At 41.4% G+C, this 22558-nt stretch overlaps 2 protein-coding genes across 4 annotated transcripts in view; one reads left to right on the top strand and one right to left on the bottom strand.

Annotated features, from left to right (window-relative positions):
- Window positions 1-14010, bottom strand: part of PDS5A (PDS5 cohesin associated factor A) — an 85900-nt gene extending 71890 nt beyond the window's left edge. Inside the window, exons 1-2 of the mRNA XM_080408143.1 lie at window positions 13171-14010; window positions 12186-12356 (exon numbers count right to left, since the gene is read on the bottom strand). Coding sequence (XP_080264269.1) covers window positions 12186-12356; window positions 13171-13887 — 888 coding nt within the window. The 5' untranslated portion in view covers window positions 13888-14010. The remainder of the gene's footprint in view (window positions 1-12185; window positions 12357-13170) is intronic.
- Window positions 13435-22558, top strand: part of N4BP2 (NEDD4 binding protein 2) — a 63453-nt gene continuing 54329 nt past the window's right edge. For 2 of the 3 annotated variants that reach the window (XM_080408072.1, XM_080408067.1), the window contains exon 1: window positions 13435-13571. The gene's annotated coding sequence lies outside the window, so the exon portion shown is untranslated. Of the gene's footprint in view, window positions 13572-15024; window positions 22382-22558 lie in introns of those variants that run through there. The other variant, XM_080408071.1, reaches the window with a different exon arrangement.

The raw sequence follows: 22558 nt of genomic DNA, 5'->3' as shown, positions 1-22558 counted from the left end.
TACACGGCTATATAAATGCACAGAGGAGGGTGGGACTGCCTCAGCCCAATCTTAGAGTGCAGTTTAGTGGATCTTTTAAGTTGTTTTAATAAGGTCAAACTCAATGAATACAGTGTTCCAAATTAAGTTCACAGCAAGTAACAGTTCTGCCACCCCATGACCACCATACAGCTTCTGCCAACAGAAGGAGGGGGTAGTAGGTGAGTCTGCATAAGTCACATTGATCCAAATGAAAACTAACCTGGGGGGAAAAAAAAAGTTTTTTAATAGGATCACTTCCACAATCCAGTATCCTGCAGGCCACAGACACACCTGGGCTGGTGTGTGTAAAAAGATGGCCCACAAGCAAGCAAGAGTACTTCACTGGCTCAAAGTGCTGGTTTTGGCGCATGTGCTTCCACACATTGCAGTAGGGTGAAGCACACCAGCTTTTGATTCCGGGCAATCCTCCAGCTACTGTGTAGCAACTCCATCCTTTCCAACCATACTCCTGTTCCCCTCCTTGCCTACAATCACTATGTGCCTCCATTTTTTACTTTTCTCCTCTTACTCTTATCAAACCTTGTTTCAATGACTTTGAGAGTGTTCCCAACTCAGTTAAGACAAACAGCTTTGAATCATTATTCTCCCTCAACAGCAATGGCGGCAGCAGTGAAGATAATTAACTGTTTCCTTCCGCAGAAGTAGTCAGGTACAATGGCGTCAGGATGACAAAGTTTCCAAAACACAATTCTGGCACTTCATAAAAAGGACTTGCATTTTTTAATGTTTAGATAAACTAACTTGCTTCTGACTATGTTAAAATACCTGCTACATGGGTCAGGTCAGATTACTAAACTGACTCCCAATTCTCTGCAGAACTAACCTTCCATTACTTACCAAGCCACCTTTTCACCTTTCCTGATGAAATTATTTTTGCCCATAGTTCTGTTTTCAAGCAGAAGATTGACAAAGATGATGAAAAGCAGTGGGAAAACTCTAAACAAATCCTCCAAAAATGCTAACAATTAGTATTTTTCTTATTTCTAAAATTTTGAGGCTAGTATTAAAATTAATTTTATGATGTTGCATGATGCTAGGCTTTTAACCAAGGTGTTGACAGGCGTTCAATCAGACAGTATACAGAAACTGGAAGTCCTCACAACCCACGTACAGGCTAAAGTCAGAATGACTCTGAAGAGTCTCAAGACAGTGCAAATTAGGGCACAGCTCCACAGTATGATTTCTCAGGAGGCAGAGACAGTGTAAGAGTCCCTGAAGAAGTCTCTCAAACCAGCTTCATTGCCAGATAAAATAGAGTGGAGAACTCCATCCTCACCTGTGTATCTGAGTATCAAAATCCAATTTTAGCATCAGAAATGGAGTGGCACACAGAGCTGCTACTCTAGGATGAGTGTGCTCTAATCTGCTTAACAAATTCAACTGAGACCAGGATGGTCCAATGTGCTCAAGAACCTAAACTAAGAACAATACGTAAAGCTTTCAAAATGAAACAAAATTAAATGGCAGCCTTTTTACTTTTCAATCTGACTGAAGGTGTTTTAACCTTTAAAAGGGAAACAAAGGCTAGGACTGAAAAAGCGTTAATTTTGGAAAGCATAACGCACCACCCCTGCTTTCTCAGCTGAGGTTTAGAAACACAGCCTTTGTTTTCACTTCCAGTTCAAAAAGACTTTACAACTTACTAGGCTTTCTACTGACCTACTGCCGGTTGTACCGATGTGTATATATTCTACAAAGATACAGTTTTTGTACTTGAACCCTCCCATTTCCTCAAGCAAAACTCTCCTGATTTTACAGCAGTCTAGACTACCAGTTCCAACTGGTACAGAGCTGAAATCTTACTTCCAGATTTCCCAATTTCCCTTAGACTTCAGATTTATGCCTACTTTCATATTCTACATACATTTTTAAAGAAAAAAATTTTAAAGAAAAAACACTAACAGTTCACAAATGCAACTACTAGACCCTCATTTACTGACTTCACACAAGCAAATACTTCCTTTCTTGCCACTGGAATTTTACTGGTGATAGCAGAAGTGGGAACTTTAGAGAAGGATTAGAAGTTTTTCAGAAATAGTGACACATGCCAATTACATTTACAAAGGATGACTGAATAAGGTATTTAAATAAACATGTATTTTCAGCAAAAAGCTTTAAAGTTGCCTTGCATTTCTTTGTTTTGCTTTGTAAGTGAATGAATGTTAACTGTGCGGTAATTCAGAGCTCAGAGCGAGCCAGTGATCCAAAAACAAACACGGAGGGCAACCCTTTCCACCTCCCCCCAGATTGCTGAATTCTGTTTCTACCATCAAAAGTATCAAGTTTACTTTGTTTCATTCTTATTACTGCAACAGCTTAAGAATTAAACTTGTCTTCATTTATTCTACAATATGTTGCACAACTGTACGAATAAAGGGACATAATTTCTGAATGATTTTTCTTCACTGTTTCATGTAAACAAAGTTTTTAAAGAAAAATTATATCCTTTCTGACTGACTAGGACATCAGGACTAAAGCCTAGAGAAAGGCACCACAGTCAGAGTGTGTGAGTTAAGTGACCAAGCGTATTTTTTTTTTATTTTAAATCACAAGAAGATAACAATTCTTATATTCCTCAGAATTTAATTTCCAGTAATTCCTTACTAAATTACGACTATGGTTTGATTAAATTTCAATAATGAGTTTACTACAGAGAACCATTATTGCATTTTGGATAATTAAGTACATGCATATATTTTCAAATAGTAACAGAAGAGAACACAATTAAAACACAAAATTGTATCAAAAAAACAGGATTTACCCTACTTTGACTACTCAAATCCATCTGAAGGTAGTTTTAAGGGGAAATATCAAACAGTATTTTCCTTTCATCACAATGGCTTTCACCACATTGGTAACACCAGTAACGTCAGTCAGTTTGGGTTTTTTTCCAAGGAACAACATATTTTAAAAAACTTTTCACATCCACACTATGGCATCATCATAAGGCTCAAACTGCACATTTTCTTTATACTGGGCACCTGCTAAGTTCAACCAAGTTTTCACTACACAGATTTTGCTTCAGCATTTGTACCATCATCATGATTCTAAGCAGCCAAAATAAACAGAAAAAACAAAATTATTTAAGAAAAATACTATAGAAAACATTAACTAAAGAACCTAGTGATCATGTTTTGAGATTTTTAGCTACTAGTGCATCACGTAAGCAGTTTCCATCAAGATGATCAAGGAACGTAGGAATCCTTTGTAGCTATTAAACCCCCACCACTTTAAAGTTAAAAAATTAGTAATATTTTCAAATACCATGCACAGCCCTCTATTAGTCTGTGGGTTGAGAAAGTATTTAAAAGTTTGTGTGCTTTATTTTAGCTTTTCACCTCATTTACTGCTGCTATATGAAATGAATTTTACCATAAGCAGCAAAATTAATGATGGCTGGTTTCCAACAAATCTGTTGCCCATCACCGTTCTCTAAGAGCGCTGCCAACTCACTCCCTTCTGCACTCCTCACTCTCATCCTCCTGCACTACCTGCCCACCTCCTTCTGGGTGCCGTGCCTGGAGAGCTGGAGCAGGGCGGGTGGGGTGGGTGGGCAGCACATCCCCTATAGCATTTGAAACACCCATGTCAGAATTAGTTGAATTTATTCCAGCTAGCATAAGGGCTGCTGCCTTTTGAAATGTTTAACAGTGCTGGTCCGTTTTCCTTTCTATAAACAGAATTCTGATGTCTCTTATTCTGCTTCGCACCAATTAGACAAATCTTGCATCTCTGAAACCCTTGCCCTACTGTCAGCAAGTTCTGAACTAAAGTAACTTCAAGAAAGATCAGCAACAAAGAAATTTGAGCGGCTGACCAGATAAAACCTTTTTTCATTAGAAAAGCAAGCTAAACACATTTGCCCAGACAAAGCACTATCACATATACAAAATGAAAAACACAAATATGTTTTCTTTCAATTTTTGAGAGGCTGATTCTCAGGCACTTAAAACTACAGTAATGAGATTTTCATAATAACAACAAGTTTGAAGTTCATCTCTTGTGTTAGATGTGGTGATAGAACAGTTCAAAGATTGTAAGTTATACAATGTAAAAAAAATAATACTGTAAATGTGCAGATCTCCTGCAGATCTGAAGCTATTCCCTGATGGTCAATCAGGTTATTTCCATAGAAGGCCGTAAGAAAGCAGAGAGTACAACTGCAGAGGAAATGGTATTCTTTAATGACTGCAAAGCAAATGCTAATTCTACTGAACAGCAACATAACTACTTTTTAAAAAACAACAACAACACACAAACGTGCATTTTTCAGGTGCTGTAGCCAAGCAAAGAAAGGGGTGAGGGAGGACTCCAGAAATATTTTATTTATGCAAACTTCTTTTAAAACGTTCTTTCTCCTTCTCTTTCATCTTCAGTGTCTGTATCAGTTAAAAAAAGTATTTTTAAATCAAAAAGGCATATGTCTCTTTAATGCTTATGAATGTATTCTGCCAGTACAAAACTTTTATTCTGCTTCAACAGTTTGGAAAGTTTTGATAAATCTCCTGGAGACAGATGTCATACTTTCTACCATGAGGTATTAGAATGCAACACTAAAACAGTGTAAGGCCTATAATTGCTAATGACTACCAAATAGTGTTTCAGCAAAAGGTGACAGGCTCTATTCATGTAAGACAACAGAGTACTATTAAGATTAGGTAATATAACTGAACAACTGGAAAGAAATGGGAACTCACTTAACTAAGACATTAAAAAGGCTGAGCAGTCTTCACAGTTAATTTGAATGGATTTTTCTCCACACCATGGCTGCAAAACTGATCCTAACACTGCAGCTCTGACAGCTCCATCAGATAAGTATGTATCATCTGTCTCACATAAATAAAACATATGTTTAGGATATCCCATGCTATCTAGGTACCACAAAATTTTCAACCTTCATTTCTAAGCAGGAACATACTTTGTGCCAATTTCATCTTTGTTTACCTTTAACAGTACTTCATCATGCTTAAGACATCTTTGCAACAGCCAAATTCTGATGTCAGCACAGCAGTGGGAATACAGTTCATTAGTTTACTGCAGCTGCAGAGCCAGCAAACACACATTGCTTTGAGTGCCACCAATAATAAGCATGTGGTTTAGATTTCTAGGTAACAATAGTGATTAAAAAGATATTGCAGTCTAAAAAAAAAATATCATATATGAAGAATGTTTAACATAGATTGTGGACTAGACAGAAGTTTGGTTTCTGTAACTACTAAAATGGCTATAATGTGTACTGTGAATTACCTGCTATTTATTTTGTCTGATTTTCTTTCTAGTAGCAAAAGATGCACATAGGCATTAACCAAAATAGTATTAATTGATTCACAAGTGGACAAGGAAGAAAAGTAACCTCAGATGATGTTTCATACCCCTTCCTATCAATCATCTCCACATTACTGTCTGCAAACCAAGGGATATTTTTTTTTTCATTTCATAGCAGTGTTGTGAGATTAACACTTCATTTATGAGTCTCCGAGCACAGCTACGGCTCCTGCTGTTTTGCAAACTTAGGCATACAAACTTCTCATAAAAATGCACTGATGTGTCAAGGATTTTGCATCCAAACTTTATTTAAAATATCTGAATACACAAAAAGTCTCCCACATTATACCATAAAAATACATACTGACAGGCACACCCACCTGAAGTGACATATCCAAGTATGTCACTTATACTAAAGACAACATCAAAAATCAATTCAGCTGTGGTCTGCTGCAACCTTCCAGTATGACTCTGAGAAATATGTAACCTTTAACAACTGCTTAAGTTTCAATTTCAATGAACGCTCTTTCTTCAGGAGAGGGGGGCAAAACCAGAAATTCCTAATCTGCTGTCATTTATTATTTTGTATGCTTTTATCTTATTCACCTCTTTTCCAAGTATAATCCTATAATTCTCAAATCTCTAGTCAACCTGCTCAATCCTGATGTTAATACAGTATTTGGTAAATGATTACATACCCTCCTTTCCTCCCTCTCCTTAAAAAACAAACAAACAAAAACAAAACACACAAACCCCAACCTCAACCAAAAACTTGAAGCCATTACTTGGTTCAGTCCACAGAAAGGACTTGCTCTGAAGTTAATCAAGGTTATTTGGTAGAGGAGCGTATTACTCAAAGGCCATCTTTCTTATTTATTGAAGCTGGAAGACTGGAACTGAAGGGAAATATTGCAGGAAAGGAATATTCTATGCCCTGTTTTAAAAAAGTTTAGTCTGAAGACTCTCACGCCAGCCTCCACCTATTACAAAGTTTCTATAGGAACTTGTGGTCTGAACATGTAAAGTGTAGCAGAATGCACAAGTCACTTCAGAAGTCACATTTTAGAAATGCCAGATCAGGCATATGAAGACAGCTTGTCTTTTTTGTGTTTGGGTTTGGTTTTTTCCTTTTCAGTGGCTCTTCAGTTCCCCATCTTTTGAACTGCAATTAACATCATGTACTCACCTCACAAAAAAGCATTAGCACAAGAATAAAACTAATTATTTCAGGTTTATGATGGAATAAACAAGGGCATAAGGACTTCTGAACTCATCCATTTTGGTGGTCAGTCATCAGAAGTTATCATTCCTGGTTTAGCAACCTCTGTTTTTTCCCCCTTTCAAACTGGGACTTCTTTTATTTCACTATATATTTATCTTATTGTTGCTGGGAAACCATTAAAATAGTATCATACATGTGAAATCGTATGTTAATTACTGATGCACTTGTAACAAAATAAAGTGTTGTTAAAATCAGATACAAAACCAGAAGGGTCTCATCATCAGTCAATTTGAAATTCAGTAACATCTGGGTGAACTGGGTGAGCTTACATGGTCTATTTCTCTAAAGATTAATGAAATTGGGACATTTACAAAGCAAACAGCTATATTCCATTGAAAAAAAAAAAAAAAAAAACAGTACAAGATTTCTTCTTTGACTAGCGGCCTGTCCCAGTTAATGGAAAACTTGATTGTTGCAAGAGTCAAACTAATTAAAAAGATTAAACTATGAGCAAAATCAAATTAGAAATTTGGCTTTAGGCTTATGTGGCCAGCAAAGCTCAAGAACACTGCAAACGGCAGTCTGCAGTTAAATACAATTAATGGAAGTTTTAGAATTGTTAGAATAATTAACTGTGGATCACTTCTGTAACCTGGCTATATGACCTCCACAAAACTGATTAGAATTTTTAAATATAAGCATGTAAGTACATGCAAGTCAGAGGTTTCACCCATGAAAATACCCATGTCACCAAGTCTTGCCAGCAAATTGTATTTATTAACTAATACAATCCAACATACTTAGTATGTACACCTTTCCCCTCACACATAGATTTTCTTCTCCAGGATAATAAATCTGCATTTTTTAGTTCTGTTCTAAATAACTACCTAAGCATAGCCAGGTCACATCAAAGGTGCATCTAACTACACAAACTCAGAGAACATCCATTAATTTCTGCAGAAGTATCAGGATGAGCGAAGAGCAACCTTTTCTTCCCTCTCACATACCTCCAGCCTACTCCAAAACATTTAAGTAGAAAATACAAGCAACCTTTCTCAATTTTACCATTATATAACAGATGCCTCAAACTCACCTGTGTGTAATATGATAAATTATTAGCATTAACTATTTCTAGTGATATGAGGATAATCTTCCAAAGACAAAGATGCAACAGGCCCAGCAACAAAGAGGCCAACACTTAATAACCAGAGCAACGTGCAAAAAGACAATGGGAAGAAGGAAAGCAAGTGTTTGTTTCTCTCTGGCACCAATACATAGCCAAAAACTAAGAAATGCCATGGGACAAGATAAGGAAAATCTCAGGACACACCAAGAGTGCTAACTTCTCCAGGTGATCACAGGCTAGGCCTTGGGGTTGGGTGGCAGGGGGAAAACTGGGGAGAGAGGGTAGAAAGGTATATGTGGAAATCAAAAGAAACTTTCACAGAAAATGCCTTGCCAGACTATCACCATGGGAAAAGCAACAAGAGTGCTGGACTGGCTGAGAAACAAAAGAAAAATCACTCCCCAAAACTAACACAAGCACCCCGCCCGCCCTGCACCTCCCCCCCCCCCCAAAAACCCAGAATACTAACCCCAGCTTTGATAAAGAACTACACTGCCCTCAATAAATTCTAACCTATGAAACTCTTAATTTCACAAAAACAGGGTTTTACACTGTCTTAAACCTTTGTTAAAAATCTCTATGTTGCAACTAGTTTATCACTCCTTTTCCTTTGGAAGATTTCAGAACACCCTTTTTCCTGGGGGTGGGGTGGGGTACTTTTCTATCTTTAGTGTCTGATTAAATGTGCTTTTTACAGATTTTATGGATTAGTGCTGCTTACACCGATATCTATAGTTAAAAGAAAATGCTGCACTATAAATGTTTTCTTTTTTTCTACAGACTTGTCATACACTTTACCAAACTGTATAGTTGTTGGTACAAAGCTATACCTGAACTTGTCATGATGCATTATTTCTTTTACTAAAAAAAAAAAAAAAAATATCTAGCAGGCGAGGTAGTTTTGCAGAAACATACGGAAGTCCTCATCTCTATCTCAGAAGTCAACATTTGCAAACTTTTATGTTCAAATTGACTCTGAAGTTCCTTCAACACTCTAAGGCAGGAGTGCCACAAAAGGAAGTTGCTTTTCCCCCGCTGTGCTGGCACAAGTATTTGTGAACTCTCAGGATAAATCAGGCAAAAATTAATCAGACTAAAATTAACATAGGTCTGGCTTTTGGGGTCTTTTTCCTCCTAAGTTTTAACCCAGATCTGTTTACCCATCCATTTTGGCACGCAGCAAAGCAAATGCTTGTAGATAAGGTACACAACAGAGGCTGGGACAAGCAGCAGAGCAAGCCACTTCTTTTCAGTTCTGGTTTTGCCTACAAAGTCAAGTCTCTGAGAAAGTCAGTCTCTATGCATTTTGGATTCATGGAGCTATTTTTAGCATACCTGACAATTAAGTACACTACTATTGATCTTATTAATAATTATTACAAGGTTCTACATCAATGACATCAAAATATTCTCTTGTGACAAAGAAAGTGATATCTGAGATGTAATAGTTTACTGACAACAGTATACAAGTCGGGAATTTGACAAGGCAGTAAAATACAGTCAATTTGAAAAAAATGTTAATAGTCAGTATCCACTTTGCTGCAAAGCTTCTCTATGAGTTTCTAAAACTTCCTTCAACTATCTTACAGGAAAAAACATATTGCTAATACAATTGTTCTCAACTTGTATTTAGTTGCTGGATAGATTTGGGAACTAAAGGACTACTTGGTGCCTTAGAATTGTTTGTTGTTTTCCACTTCTGTCACCTGTTTAAATAAAAGTTATTACCTCTCCCCACAAGCCTTACTAAATTGACAAGCATCTGACTGTCCTGAAACCAATCACTACATTACTTGAAAAGATGCACTGTACAGAGAAACAAAAAACAAGCAAAAAAAATATTATTTTCTAGTCAAAGTACAGTAAGCCTCAACTCTGCTACATGCTAGCTGCATAATTAGATTAAACTTACTTGGATCTATTAAACTGCCACTTGTCCCCAACCATAGCACACCAGTTAAAATCACTTCTTCAATAGCTGAAATTATACATCACATACTGTCCCACTCTAAGAAGGCATTAACCCATCAATGTAATCTAACACACCAGAAATCACCTTTGACTCCATTAAAGCACCTGAACTGGTGTTTCATTCATTATACATATGCAATCCAGAGGCTTTTCCTTTCTACGTCACCCTCAGTACTCTTCCATTTTCAGGACAGTGCTAATGTTACCATACAGATATATCAAAACACTGTAAAAGAATCTGGCCTACATTTTATTACCCACAACCCCAAGCAGAAGGAGGGAAAGGATAGAAAAACATTCTTTTTAAAAGTCCTTGGCACAAAAGCTGCTGCTCAGGCACTCTGGGACAGGTGCCCAGAATGTCTCAAGTTCCAATAATATGAAAAGCCTTCATTACAAGAAGAGGTTTGGACACAAAAATACAGATGCGGTATCAGAAAAGTTGCTAATAAGGACACAAATTTGTAACCAATTAAGTTGACCATGACTTCAATAAGCTAAAAGTACAAAAATTTGCAGGACATGACCCAAAGCCTGGTGGCCAAAACACCAAGTTACACACGCATCTTCTGTAAGACACACAGAGCATCTTTAGATCACGCATGGCCAAGAAGGTGGCAAACCCACTAGTTTCAAGGGCTGATTCATGCCTGAATTTGTACATTCTGCTAAAGCTGGCTTTTATCACTCAGTCATATTTAAAGTTGTGGAAACTTAACTTTTAAGTGAACAAAACTTTTCCAGGCATTTCCATCCCAAGCACTGCATCATCATAATATTCCACATGCCAGAATGAATTTGGTTTCGTAGATCAAATATGTATTATATGATATATATAGGTATATATTATATATATATGATAAGATTAGATAAAAAACATGGATTTCATAAATAAAGGTTATATATGTCTATACAAAAACATAAAGAGTAAAATACTTGTTGGTTTAGTTCGAAACTGTACAATACTTCCAATTTTCTTGATGCTTCAGTGAAGTTAATATCTGACCAAAAAAAATCCTCAAACTCAGATTAAGCAGTACCAGTAAGATAAGAAAAATCTTTCTCTGTTGTTTCAGTGATGGTAGGTCCACTAGCAAAATATTTGTTCCCATTTAAAGTTTGCCTATGGTCTTAAGGTCGTCTGAATTCCTTAACAGTAGTTCATTAAAAAATCTGCTTTTAGCCTGAAAATTATGTCCAACACACACACATGAATTCAGCAAAACATATCTATTATCTAAGAATGGCATAGCTCACCATTGCAAGTTCTCCAACAGGGACAAAATAATATACCTGTTTCAATGAGCACCTCAAAACTGCACTCCTCCCCGTTCCACACGGACTTTTATTCAAGGTCTCTGTCCAAACAATCAAAACTCTAGGATCTTCTCCTGTAACTGGCAATATTCCACTGGAGTTTCGAAAATACTAGACTGGACTTGTCCATTCAATAATTCGCAAAACTGTAATTGGACAACAAGGCTCATTTTCAAAGAAACAACTGACATGTGCTTTGTTGCTTTGAAAGCAAAGCACAAAGCCTATATTCTCTTCACATTTATAGGTAAGAGATATTTTTGATGTACTAACTGACTATACAAGACTGTGATTTCTATTTTTCAGTCTTTGCGGGGTCACTGTTGTGATGGGACACAGATCAACAGATGAGAGAATTATTCCAATCTCTGAAAAATTATTACTACATCTTCACCCGGGCACAGGACCAAATCCTAGGTTACAACAACTTTCTGGTCCAAAGACCATGGCGTTAACAAACCAGCTGTGCCAATATTTGATCGATGCTCAACTTCTCTGGTTTCAGCATAGAGTTAAGAAATAATGCTACTGTATCACTGTAGTATTTCATGTTTCCAGTGGAAAAAAGGAATAAAACCCCAATAAAGCACAGAGGTAAGCCTCACAGTCCCCCAGGATGCTGTCAAGCAAGCAAAGATGTTTTTGTAACTGTCCCTTTTGCTTAGGAAAATTTAGTAACTTTATCAAGCACCAGTTATACTGAATAGGAAAGAAACTGTATGTGTTATATCAAATTGCAAAATCTGAGGCAGGTTTTACATATTAAACAATTTCAAAATTAACCTACGCACTCCAGAAATTCATCTTTGCTGTTTGTAAACAGTGCTATCTTTTCAGTCAAGAACACCCTTAGCTAGCTCTACTTGTTTCTGCCTCTCAACTACGTTTGCTCAAGGCGCTGGAACCCCCAAAAGCCTTCGAGCTTACCAACAAAAATTATCAGTAACATATCCTGCAATTATTACTTATGATTCCACTTCAGACCCTCCCCAAAACTGTGGATGTATTTCACGTACAAATTAGCAGTTTAACGTATCAACTCTGGCTTTGAGGGAGCTCACAGAAGTACTGCCACGAATTACAAAAATGACTCCTCTTTTATAGAAAAGCAGGATCTGCAGGTAAGAAGGAGACATTTCAACTGTGACAAGGAAACCCTGGCAATTCTCCTTTCCAGTGATGAAATGTTTCTCTTAAGAAGCAAAAGTTGCAGGGAAGGGGGTGGTGATCAGGATTGCTCACCTTTAACCGTTTAACCACCTCATCGTTGGTAATTTTATCCGTAATCTCCTTCACTCCAGGAGGATAGTAGATGATTTTACCATCGGCAGCAGGTTTTGGTTGGGTAGCAGGGAAGTCCATCCTGGTGCTGCTGGTTATAAACTTTCCTTCTCCACAGTCCTCTACCGGCCTCTATCGGTCAGAAAACAAAAGTTCAGCAGAATGGAAACGACTTTCTAACCCTCTTTTTCCATTTCTCACCCTCAATTCGCAGAAGGCCCCGCTGATCACCCCGCCGGCTGCGCCCCCCGCCGCTGCCCCCGCCGCATCCTCCCGCCCCAGGCGCGCTGGAGCGAGGCCCTGACCGCCGCCGCCGCCGCTCCCCGCAACTCCAGCCCCTCCATTCCCCTCCGGCGCCTCCTTTCATTGCGGGGCTGCTCCAGCCCAACACCAATAGTTCGGAGCTGACGGTTTTACGACGAAATTTCGGGCTCGATCGAAGGATGCCCCGGGGCCGAGGGCCCGCTACGCCCCGAAGGGGGGCCAGGCGGTGCGATTCCCGGCCCCGGGGAGGGCCCCGGAGCCGGCACGCCGGCCCCGGAGCCGGGAGACGAGGCCTAAACAGTTAGGCCTCAAAACTATCAGGAGGCAGAGAAACCAACAGGAGAGGGGGGAGGGAGGGAGGGAGGCGGCGGCGAGCGCAAACAAAACACCCCCGCCGGCCCCCCCCGCCCGGCGCCGAGCCCCCCGCCCGGACCCCCCGCGGCGGCGGGAGCCCCCCCGGGGAGGGGGCCAGGCCACTCTCCACTTTCCATTTGTTCCCGCAACTTCATGTCCCCTCAGCCCCTCGCCCCGCAGCCCCTCCTCGCTCCGCCGCCCCGCACCCGGCCGGGCCCACAAAGAGCCCCCCAACCCCCCGGCTCCGCGCACACACCCCCGCCGTCCGCGGGCGACGGAAAGGGGGGGAGCGGGGACGGAGGGAAGCGGGACCCGGAGCCGCCTTTACCTCATGCAGCTCCGGAAGGTGCAGCATTGAGTAGCCTCCGTGCCGGGTGGTCCTCGCCGCTTCTCCGCCACCCCCGCCGGCCGCTGCCCTCGCTGCTCCCGCCGCCTCCCTGCTCCGCGGTGCGGCGGCGGCTCCTGGTCGGGGAGGGGTGGGGGGAGGGGGAAGCTGCTCGGTGGCGGCAGCGGCGGCGGTGGCTGGGGAGAAGGGGGAGGCTCCGGCGGAGCGTGCGCCGCGGGGACACAGTGCCGCTCTCCGTCCGGCCGGGGAAGAACAGCCCGGGAGGAGGCTCCGCGCCGCCCCCCTCCCCTTGCCCGCCCGCCCTCGGGCCTGGGGCCGGGCCCGCAGCGCCGCCCAGCCAGGATCCCCCAGCCCCAGCCCCGGGGCAGGGGCGAGGCCGGCCAGTAAGTCTCTAACCTCGCCGAGCTCCTCGCAGGGCGGCGGCGGGCAGTGCCGGGCACGGCCGCAGCAGCGCTGCCTCCCGCTTGGCGCCAAAACCCCCGGAGCGGCCGGGCCGGGCGGGCGGCGGCCTGAGGGCCGCTCTCCGGCCCAGCCCCGACCCCGTGGGGCGCTGCTCCTGGGCGGCGGAGCGGGCGCCGGCCGGCTGCGAGGGCGATGCCTGGGCGGCGTGAGGCCGGCTGCCGGGATGGCGCCGGGGAGGGGGCCGCCGGGTTCCCGGCTGCAGGGCGGCAGCGCCGTGTGCGGGAGGGGGAGCGGCATGTTTGTGCTTTCTCACGGAGCCGGGCTGCTCATGGCTGCGCTGGTCTCGTCTGCCTGGTCCCACCGGGTGGCGAGGCCTGGCCGGCGTGGTATATCGGGACACGGGGGCAGCGGTGTGCGGGGTGGCACGAGCGCTGTGGCGGGCAGGGGCGGGTGGCCTTGCTGCAGGCAGGCGGTGGGGGAAGAGCGAGAGCAGCCTCGACGTCCAAATTTTTCTTCCTCGTTGTTGGCAGATGCGTTTCTCAAACGTTAATTTAGTTATAAATCTTCAGGAGAAGCTTGAACATGCAGGCTGAAGGAGTCCTCGCTAGCCAGCTCAGGAAATCCTTTCGTGCAAAATGTATTTGTAATTTAATATTCTTTCATATTTCGAAGAGATGGGGTATGTCTGGAAAGTCAGTAGCAAAGTGGGATATATCTGTCTGTTTTGAATCTGCATTATGTGCCCTGCATGTCTGAGTATAGGTGGCTATAATGTGTTTTCCAGATGCTCGCCCTGCTCAGAGAAGGTGCATGACAACTGAAAGAAGATGACTTTTAACTGATGAAGACTAATTTAGGATCGTCAGCTGACTATTCTTGGTTACTCGAACCAGCTAAAAGCATCATTTGTCTCAGTTTTGAAAATCTCTTAACAAATTTTCTATAGAGCCAAATTAAAGGCAGGAGGCTGGGACCAATCTGCATGGAGGGATGGGTTTTTCCATAGGAGCTGTGCATGTGTGATGGGCCTTGCAGGGGCCCAGCAGGGGGGCTGGCATGGCCTGCCAGGCACCCAGTAGAGATGCAGGAGGCTGAGGGGATGGAAAGGGGTAAATCAGATTATGGTGAAGTATGCCAAATTCCAGATTTACAAAGTGTGGGAGGAAAACACACAAAGACTGAGGAGTTCTCTAGTGCTACTTCTGGTGTAATAGCACGTGGGTAGGAAATTGCTCTCCTGCACCTGTGTTCCTTGTCTCACTGCAGTGTTATCCTAGGGGACTTAAAGCCTTGAACCTCCATAGCCTCTGTGAAACCTGCTCAGAAGGGTTATAGGCTGAGAGTTGCAAGAAACACTCAGGGTATCTCAGATACTGATTTGGAAACCCAGAAGGGTGTCCCCAGACAAAGCATTTAAATCAGGTTCTGTGTCCAGGCATAAGGATCGATGGATTGGGGTGTTCGCAATGGACAGGTGACTGTAAAAGTGGGATACACAGTTCAATTTTAACAAGGTTGTGCTGATTTAATAAACAAATAAGGCCAACATCAAGCATTTAATCCTTTTCCTAATCCAAACTTCAGTGGCCATTTAGATTTGCCTTAGAGCTGAAGTACCAGACTAGCTATCAACTCTGTCACTAAATAATATGTACTATCAGAACTACTGTATTTTAATGAATTTGGAGGTTTTAACCTTACACTTGTTATATTAGGTACTTTGCTTCCCAAATCAAATGACTAATATAAACAACTAATTTGGGATAGATTACTTATTTTTAATACACTTGTATTAACACAATAAATTGGAAGCAAATCCTAGAAGATTATTCTGTAACTAAAAAAAGAAAGTATGTATCAAACACCTATATGAGTGGTCTTCAATTAAAACAGAAAAAGAGAGAATGTAAGTTAGTAAAAATGATGCAAGAAATAAATCTAAAGTGACCTTTCCTGAGGTTTTTTATGACCCAAGCATAAAGCTAGGAAGATGTTAGGCAGACTTCTCTTTGGGCAGAATTGAAGCATTGTTACGGGTGTTATATTCTAGAAATTTCACCTAAGTCTCTGAACTTCCTGGTTTTTGTTTATTTTCAAGTATTGTTTCATTGTTAGTGAAAAGCAGTATTTTATGTATATCATTAATAGGACCTACGATGTCATAATATTTTCTTGTAATCTTGTGGTTACAGGTTTTTTAGAGACACCATCTTTACCTAGAAATTTTTATACAACAAGTCATGAAGTAGGAATAAGAATGAAGAGGTAAAGGGCTGCACTCCCACAACTGGCTTTTAGTCTAATGACAAACACAGTACAGAGCCTCTAGTATGCACTTGTAGTCACTTTTATTTTCTCCAGAAGAGTAACTCTTGCATTCTAAGGTATTTGTACATTGAAACTAACTCATAGTTAGATGTGACAGTTCAAAGTTTTCACTTGAAAGTGCCAGCCAGTTTGCTCATTCAATTAGAATTGTATTTCATTGTGAGCAAGTTGTTTGTGAAGCCCTACACTGGAGTACTCATGATTGTAGACCAAGATAGCTTTCTCTTCTTGCAGACTTCAGATAAATAGTGAAGTTAGAAATTACTGTGGAGTAGTGTTCACAGATTTTTAATCCTTGGGAACTTGTATCTGCAGCATAATACAGAAAAAGTCCTGAAATACATCAGTAGAAAGTTGAGTATCTAGGAGAGGTTCACATAGATTTCTGCTTTCACAGGTAGTGATTAGTCAGCACTATGGAAACTTTGACCACTCCTCAGTGTCAATGTTGTTGGGAGTCCTTAGCCATTAAATGTAGGTGCAGTTTCTGCTGGTAGGCTGTTCAATTCCTGCTATAATTTGCTGTCTGACTGTAAGTTCTGGTATCAACATAACCTTACAGACGCACTCTAGGCCCACAGCAGGAGTATTTTGCCAGCATATTGGTATAAAACTGTCAGAGCACTTTCAGGATAGCCATTAATTTGGACACTGTTACTCAGATATATGGTGTTTTGAACGAGTCTTGGACAAATTGCAATCTGCAAAGTGGTTGAGAGAGTAGGTGCAAATTCTGTAATCATGGGATGATTAGGCAATGGTCCCATCTCTCAGAAGAGGAGCAGCAGGATTTGTACTTCTACACCATTTGAAATTCTAAAGGGCTAAAACAAAACGTGTGGTTCTGATATCACACCCAATTAAGGGAGGTATGAATGAACACTTAACTGCCAATTAGCTTGAATATATTTGTGGCATTTTCAGAATGTGCTAACATAAAAGCTTCAGATAATCTGACCTGTGGTACTCTTAATCTGAATAGTCCTGAAATCTGCTTGCAGATATGATTACAGCTGCGAGTGTCTGGTTTGTTGCCTTTGCTTGTTTGACCTTCACCCTTCTAATTTAAGCAGGCAGCTGAGATCTGACTTGAACTCTGCTTCTTGTACAGCTGTAGCCAGGTTCACATGATCCCTTGAGTTTTAATGGATGGCTCTGTCTAATAATAAGACCCAGTCCTTTAGTCTTTGCTCAGATCTTATTGAGTTCCTACCAGGACAGATTTCTGTTGGAATTTATTTACTTTTACTCCCATTGTTTTTATTGGAATGTATTTACTCCAATCTGTTTGTTATTTGTTTGTTTCTTAATATATATTAGATTACCATTACAAATGTAATTTATAAGCAGACTGAAATAAAGGGTGCTGAACACTCTTGTGAGGCAGGCTTGCAGGGTGCTGCTTTCTCTGCATCATATCAGGAGAGGTTAGAGGAAAATACCAAGAAAAGGAGAATGTGGTGAGTTTACTAGTAGAGGAAATAACACAGCACAAGGTTTTCAGAACAAAATGGCTTTCAGGTGAGGCAGAAGAGAGTATGGAGTGATTACTTTAAGCACAGAAAATCCTTTAATTCATGTTGATTAAATTAAGCTATGCACACATGTTTTCAGGAACAGCTTAATGGTTGCCCGAAGGTCTTTGTTAGTACTGTAAGCATGGATAGTAGTAATGACCAAGAACTAAATAGTTGTATTAAGACACAACAGTGTGTCAGGAACTGCAGAATATGTCATATCTGTCAGTCAGCTGGGCAGACAAGTAAGAAATCCTATCTGGTGGGTTAGGAAAGCACTTGTCTTCCTAATAATAGCTATGCTCTTGAAAGCGTCTGCTTTGCAGAACCAGGTGGTGGAGCGTGGTCCTTCGCTATTGAATTTTTTAAGTCACACTCAAAACAGGTCGGGGGGGGGGGAAGCTTAATTACTTGTTTTCAGCTCTAGCATTTAGCCATTTTTGGTACCTAGCAGGTTGCTTTCTTGCCAGTTGCTTCCTAATCATGAATGTTTTTTTTTTCCTCATTATGAAAGCCTATTTATTTTGACAATGATACACATTTTTTTCCTGCAATACACCAGTTCTTCTGAACTCAGTAATAACCAAACACTGGAAAAGAATTCCTAGTCTTTAGTTTTGCACGGAAGTTTTCTCTCAACTTTTTGACTTTGGTATTACTCCTTGTTTCTGGTTGTCTCTCCTCTTTGTCTGTTGATTCTCTCACCCATGCAGTTGCACTTGGCTCCTTCAGTTAAAAATATATTAAGTTTGCTGCACTGGATCTTCAGGGATATCCCTGAGGTTTCTAATTAAAACTTTGCAGTGTAACATATCTTTGACAACAGCACCTAATTGTTTTGACTACCTATTTTTATAAAAGAATTGATGTACTTTACATCTGTTGTAAGTTAATGTGGGACAAAAATGGGTTTCTTCACAATGTGCATTGCCATAAAAAGAGCTCCAGAAGTGTCCCATGCCAGAGAGTGTTGGCAGTGAAATTACTCTCATCTAAGAATACACCAAGAAGTGTGTTTTGTCCCAAAACCAGGGACTTTCATGTTTCTCCCATGTCCTACATTGACAAAGCAAAACCTGTAAAAGGGTGGAGGACTTGTATTACCTCCAGAGGACAATCAGGTGGAGACACGAAGTACTTCCTTCAAAGACAGGAGTCCCACAGCTTGCTGACCTTTCATGGAGTATTACCAGTTCTGAATAAAGGGAAGGACCAAACACTGTATGGGTGATACACTCCTTTGAAACTGATCCCTAGACATAATCTCGCTAAATATTTTGCTCTGGTTTTGGTAAGGAGGGCTTTCTCCTGTGCTGTCCGAAAATGTCATTATTCTGAGTAATGTTTGGAGATAGGGTTAGTTGTCATAGAATTGTAGAATAGTTTGGGGTGGAAAGGACCTTTAAAGGTCATATAGTCCAGCCCCCCTGCAGTGAGCAGGGACATCTCCAACTAGATCAGGTTGCTCATCTAACCTGACCTTGAAAGTTTCCAGGGATGGGGCATATACCACCTCTCTGGGAAACCTATTCCAGTGTCTCATCGCCCTCATCACAGAATATTCCTTCCTTACGTCTGATCTAAATGTACCTTCTTTCAGTTTAAAACTATCACCCCTTGTCCTATCGCTACAGGCCCTGCTAAAAAGTCTGTCCCCACCTTTGTTATAAGCCCCCTTTAGGTACCGGAAGGCCACAATAAGGTCTCTCCAAGGCCTTCCCTTCTCCAGGCTGAACAACCCCAACTCTCTCAGCCTGTCTTCATAGGAGAGGTGCTCCAGCCCTCTGATCACCTTTGTGGCCCTCCTCTGGACTCATTCCAACAGGTCCATGTCCTTCTTAAGTTGGGGGGGCCCAGAGCTGAACACAGTGCTCCAGGTGGGGTCTCATGAGAGCACAGTAAAGGGGGAGAATCACCTCCTTCGACCTGCTGGTCACTATTTTCACTCCATCATAGAACACCATGCCATGAGGTTGGTCAGGGATCACTTGCCCTTGGTGAGGCCATGCTGGTTGTCTCAAATCACGTCTCTGTCCTACGTGTGCCTTAGCATAGCTTCTAGGAGGATCGGTTCCATGACCTTTGCAGGTACAGAGGTGAAGTTGACAGGTCAGTAATTCTCAGGGTCCTCCTTTCTACTTTTTTTAAAAATGGGTGCAATGCATCGCTTTTTCCAGTCACCAGGGATTTCACCTGACTGCCATGACTTTTCAAATACCATGGAGAATGGCTTGGCAACTACATCAGCCAATTCCCTCAGGGCTCTGGGATGCATCTCGTTAATCAGGTCCCATAGATGTATGTATGTTCAGGTTACTTACTTGGGTGGTCACGAAACTGATCTTCTCTCACAGTGGGAGGGACTTTGCTCCCCCAGTCCCTGTCTTACAGTCCATCCACTCAAGAGGTGTGAGAAGCGAGGTTGCCAGTGAAGACTCTGGCAAGAAAGTTGCTGAGTACTTCAGCCTTCTTCTTGTTTGTTGTTAACAGCTTGCCAGTCTTGCTCATCAGGGAGGTACACTTTCTTTGACCTTGCTTTTGTGGCTGCCATACCTGTAGAAGCTCTTCTTATTCTTTGCATCCCTTGCCAAGTTCAGGTCCATCTGCACCTTGGCCTTCCTGAGCCTATCCCTACACAACTGGGCAGCATCCCTATACTTTTTCCAGGATACCTGTCCCTGCTTCCACTGTCTACACATTCCCTTCTTGCCTTTTAGTTTGACCAGCAGGTCTGGATTCAGCCATTGCCAGTCCCTTGCCTTCCCTGCCTGATATCTTACACCTGGGGATCAAGAACTCTTGCACTTTGTGGAAAGTGTCCTTAAAGATCTGACAGCTCTGTTCTGCTCCCTTGTCCCTGAGGGCAGTATCCCAGGGGGTCATATCGACTAATTCCTTGAATGGCTGGAAGGTTGCTTTCCAAAAATTCATGGTTCTGGCTTTGCCTGAGCCATATCCCTCAGGACTGCAAACTCCACCAGGGCATGATCACTGCAGCCCAGGCTGCCTCTAATCTTGGCATCACCGATTAGCTCACTTGCATTGGTGACCATCAGGTCCAGTATTGCATCCTTTCTGGTAAGGCAGTTTATTACCTGGCTTAAGAAGTAATCCTCAAGGCATTCCAGGAGCCTCTGGGTTACCAACAGATTGGCATGCTACTTTTCCAGTGGATGTCGGGGTAGTTGAAGTCCTGCAGCAGGATGAGAGCCTGTGAGCACGATGCCTCCTGAAGCTGGAGTAAGAAGCCTTTGTCAGTAGGCTCCCCTTGATCAGGCACAAGGTTCTCTTTGTTGCCTCCATCTCTAATTCTTACCCACCAGCTTTCAACCTGCTTGTGGCTATTCTTCAGAGACAGCTATACTTGCCAGAGACAGTTATACTTGCCACTGGGCTTTTGTGGTATCAAGGCATGTTCAGAAATGACAAGGATTGTCATTGTCAATATATTTAAGCCATTGTGAAAAAGTATATACTTGCAAATACACTTGTAATTTGTAAAATACTGTATTGACAGAACAATTGCTTGTTGTTGTTTTCTGTGCTTGCAAGTGAAGTAAAATTAATTTATTGGCACCTGCACATTGGTGATTTCATAGGATTTTTAGAAGCCTCCTTGATCTCTTGCTAGTTTTGAGCATTCAGAAACTAAAGTCACAGCGGCCTACTGTGTGTTATCTATCCCACTCCTTCCTAGCTGCTCTCTATTATGATGGCTTGTCAACATTCACTCCATAAGTACATTCTCAAGGTTATTTCCATCTCTACTCCTGATGTGTCCAAAGCACATACATTTACACCTATTCATTTCTGACAACCAAGTCTACTTTTCTCCAGTAATATATTTAATATGAGCATTTATCATCTTTTCTGTCCAGGAGATATGCAAGAGACTTTGCTTGCACCACATCTCAAAAGCTTCAATTTTCTTTCTGTCACTATCAATAATTTCTCAGAAGTCACATTCATAAGTTGCTACAGCAGAAATTAAATGTTTTACCAGGCAAATCTTGCTACTTTTGAGGTGAAATGTTTTTTTCAGGCTTTTATAGGGAAGCTATGGATGGATCAGTTATTTTTCAAATTTTTCCAGTTTCTGTTGGGTGGGTTGTGACTGGATAAATTTGATCCCAGGTAACTGAATTTATGAACAGTCTCTGTAGCTAGACTATTAAGCATGAAGTTAGCTTATATTCTATTTTTATTAATTAAGTAAAGTTATTTTATTTATGGCACACTCAAGAATAGCCTATATTTTTCATTAGCCTTTTAGTGGTTCTCTAATACTTGCTGTACAGCAGAAGCAGTTGTGACAAAAAGCATTATGTTGTCAATGGTAGGTCAGTTAAAAGGAGTCCCTTTCAAATTCAGCTTTTCCATTCTGTAAAGTCCTTCCTAGATTTTATTTTTCCCTGAGCCAGGCTACAAGGAAATCTGCAGTTACCTGTAGTTATAATAGTACATATGGCTTTTTATGTTTGCTTGGTATTTTTTCAAATAACAAGGCAGATTTGGGGAACTACTGAGTATGTGGGACTGCTTAGAGGAAATACCACTGAGGAAACTGGGAAAGTTTGGTAATATATTTAGCCCATGGCAGCTACCTACTGGAAGGGAGACAGTATGACCAGAGTCTTTCCCTCTGCCCCATTAGATGAGACCTGTTCTGTGATCTGTTAAAAAGTGAGAACATGTGTGGTACTAACAAATTCTGATTAAGAGACTCCTTCGAGAAAAGTATTGATTGTATTTATGATGATGCTGTTCCTAATTCTTTCACAGATGTAATGTCTGCTGCTCACAGTAAAGAAAAGAATGATATGAAACTTTACAAATTAATATGAACTTGGAATTTACCATTATGGTCAAAGAAAGGTGTTTGATGAATGGCTGTGCAGTTTCAGAGCTGTACTGTAATGATGGGATCATTTCACGATGATGGATAGGTATGTGGTGTACTACTCAGAGGCTTAAAAAGGGGTTGGATTTATCAAACTCAGGGAAGCATCAAAGTGTTTGGGTATGACTCTGTGAGCAATAGAATCATTACAGTTTGCCTTTGAACAAAGTCAGGAAATATATTGATCATACAGGTTTATGTTGCTAGGAAAGCAACTAATGAT

Source organism: Falco punctatus, assembly GCF_963210335.1.
Source record: "Falco punctatus genome assembly, chromosome: 1".
In the NCBI taxonomy this organism is placed as follows: Eukaryota; Metazoa; Chordata; class Aves; order Falconiformes; family Falconidae; genus Falco; species Falco punctatus.
This window is presented reverse-complemented; position numbering and strand designations above follow the sequence as displayed.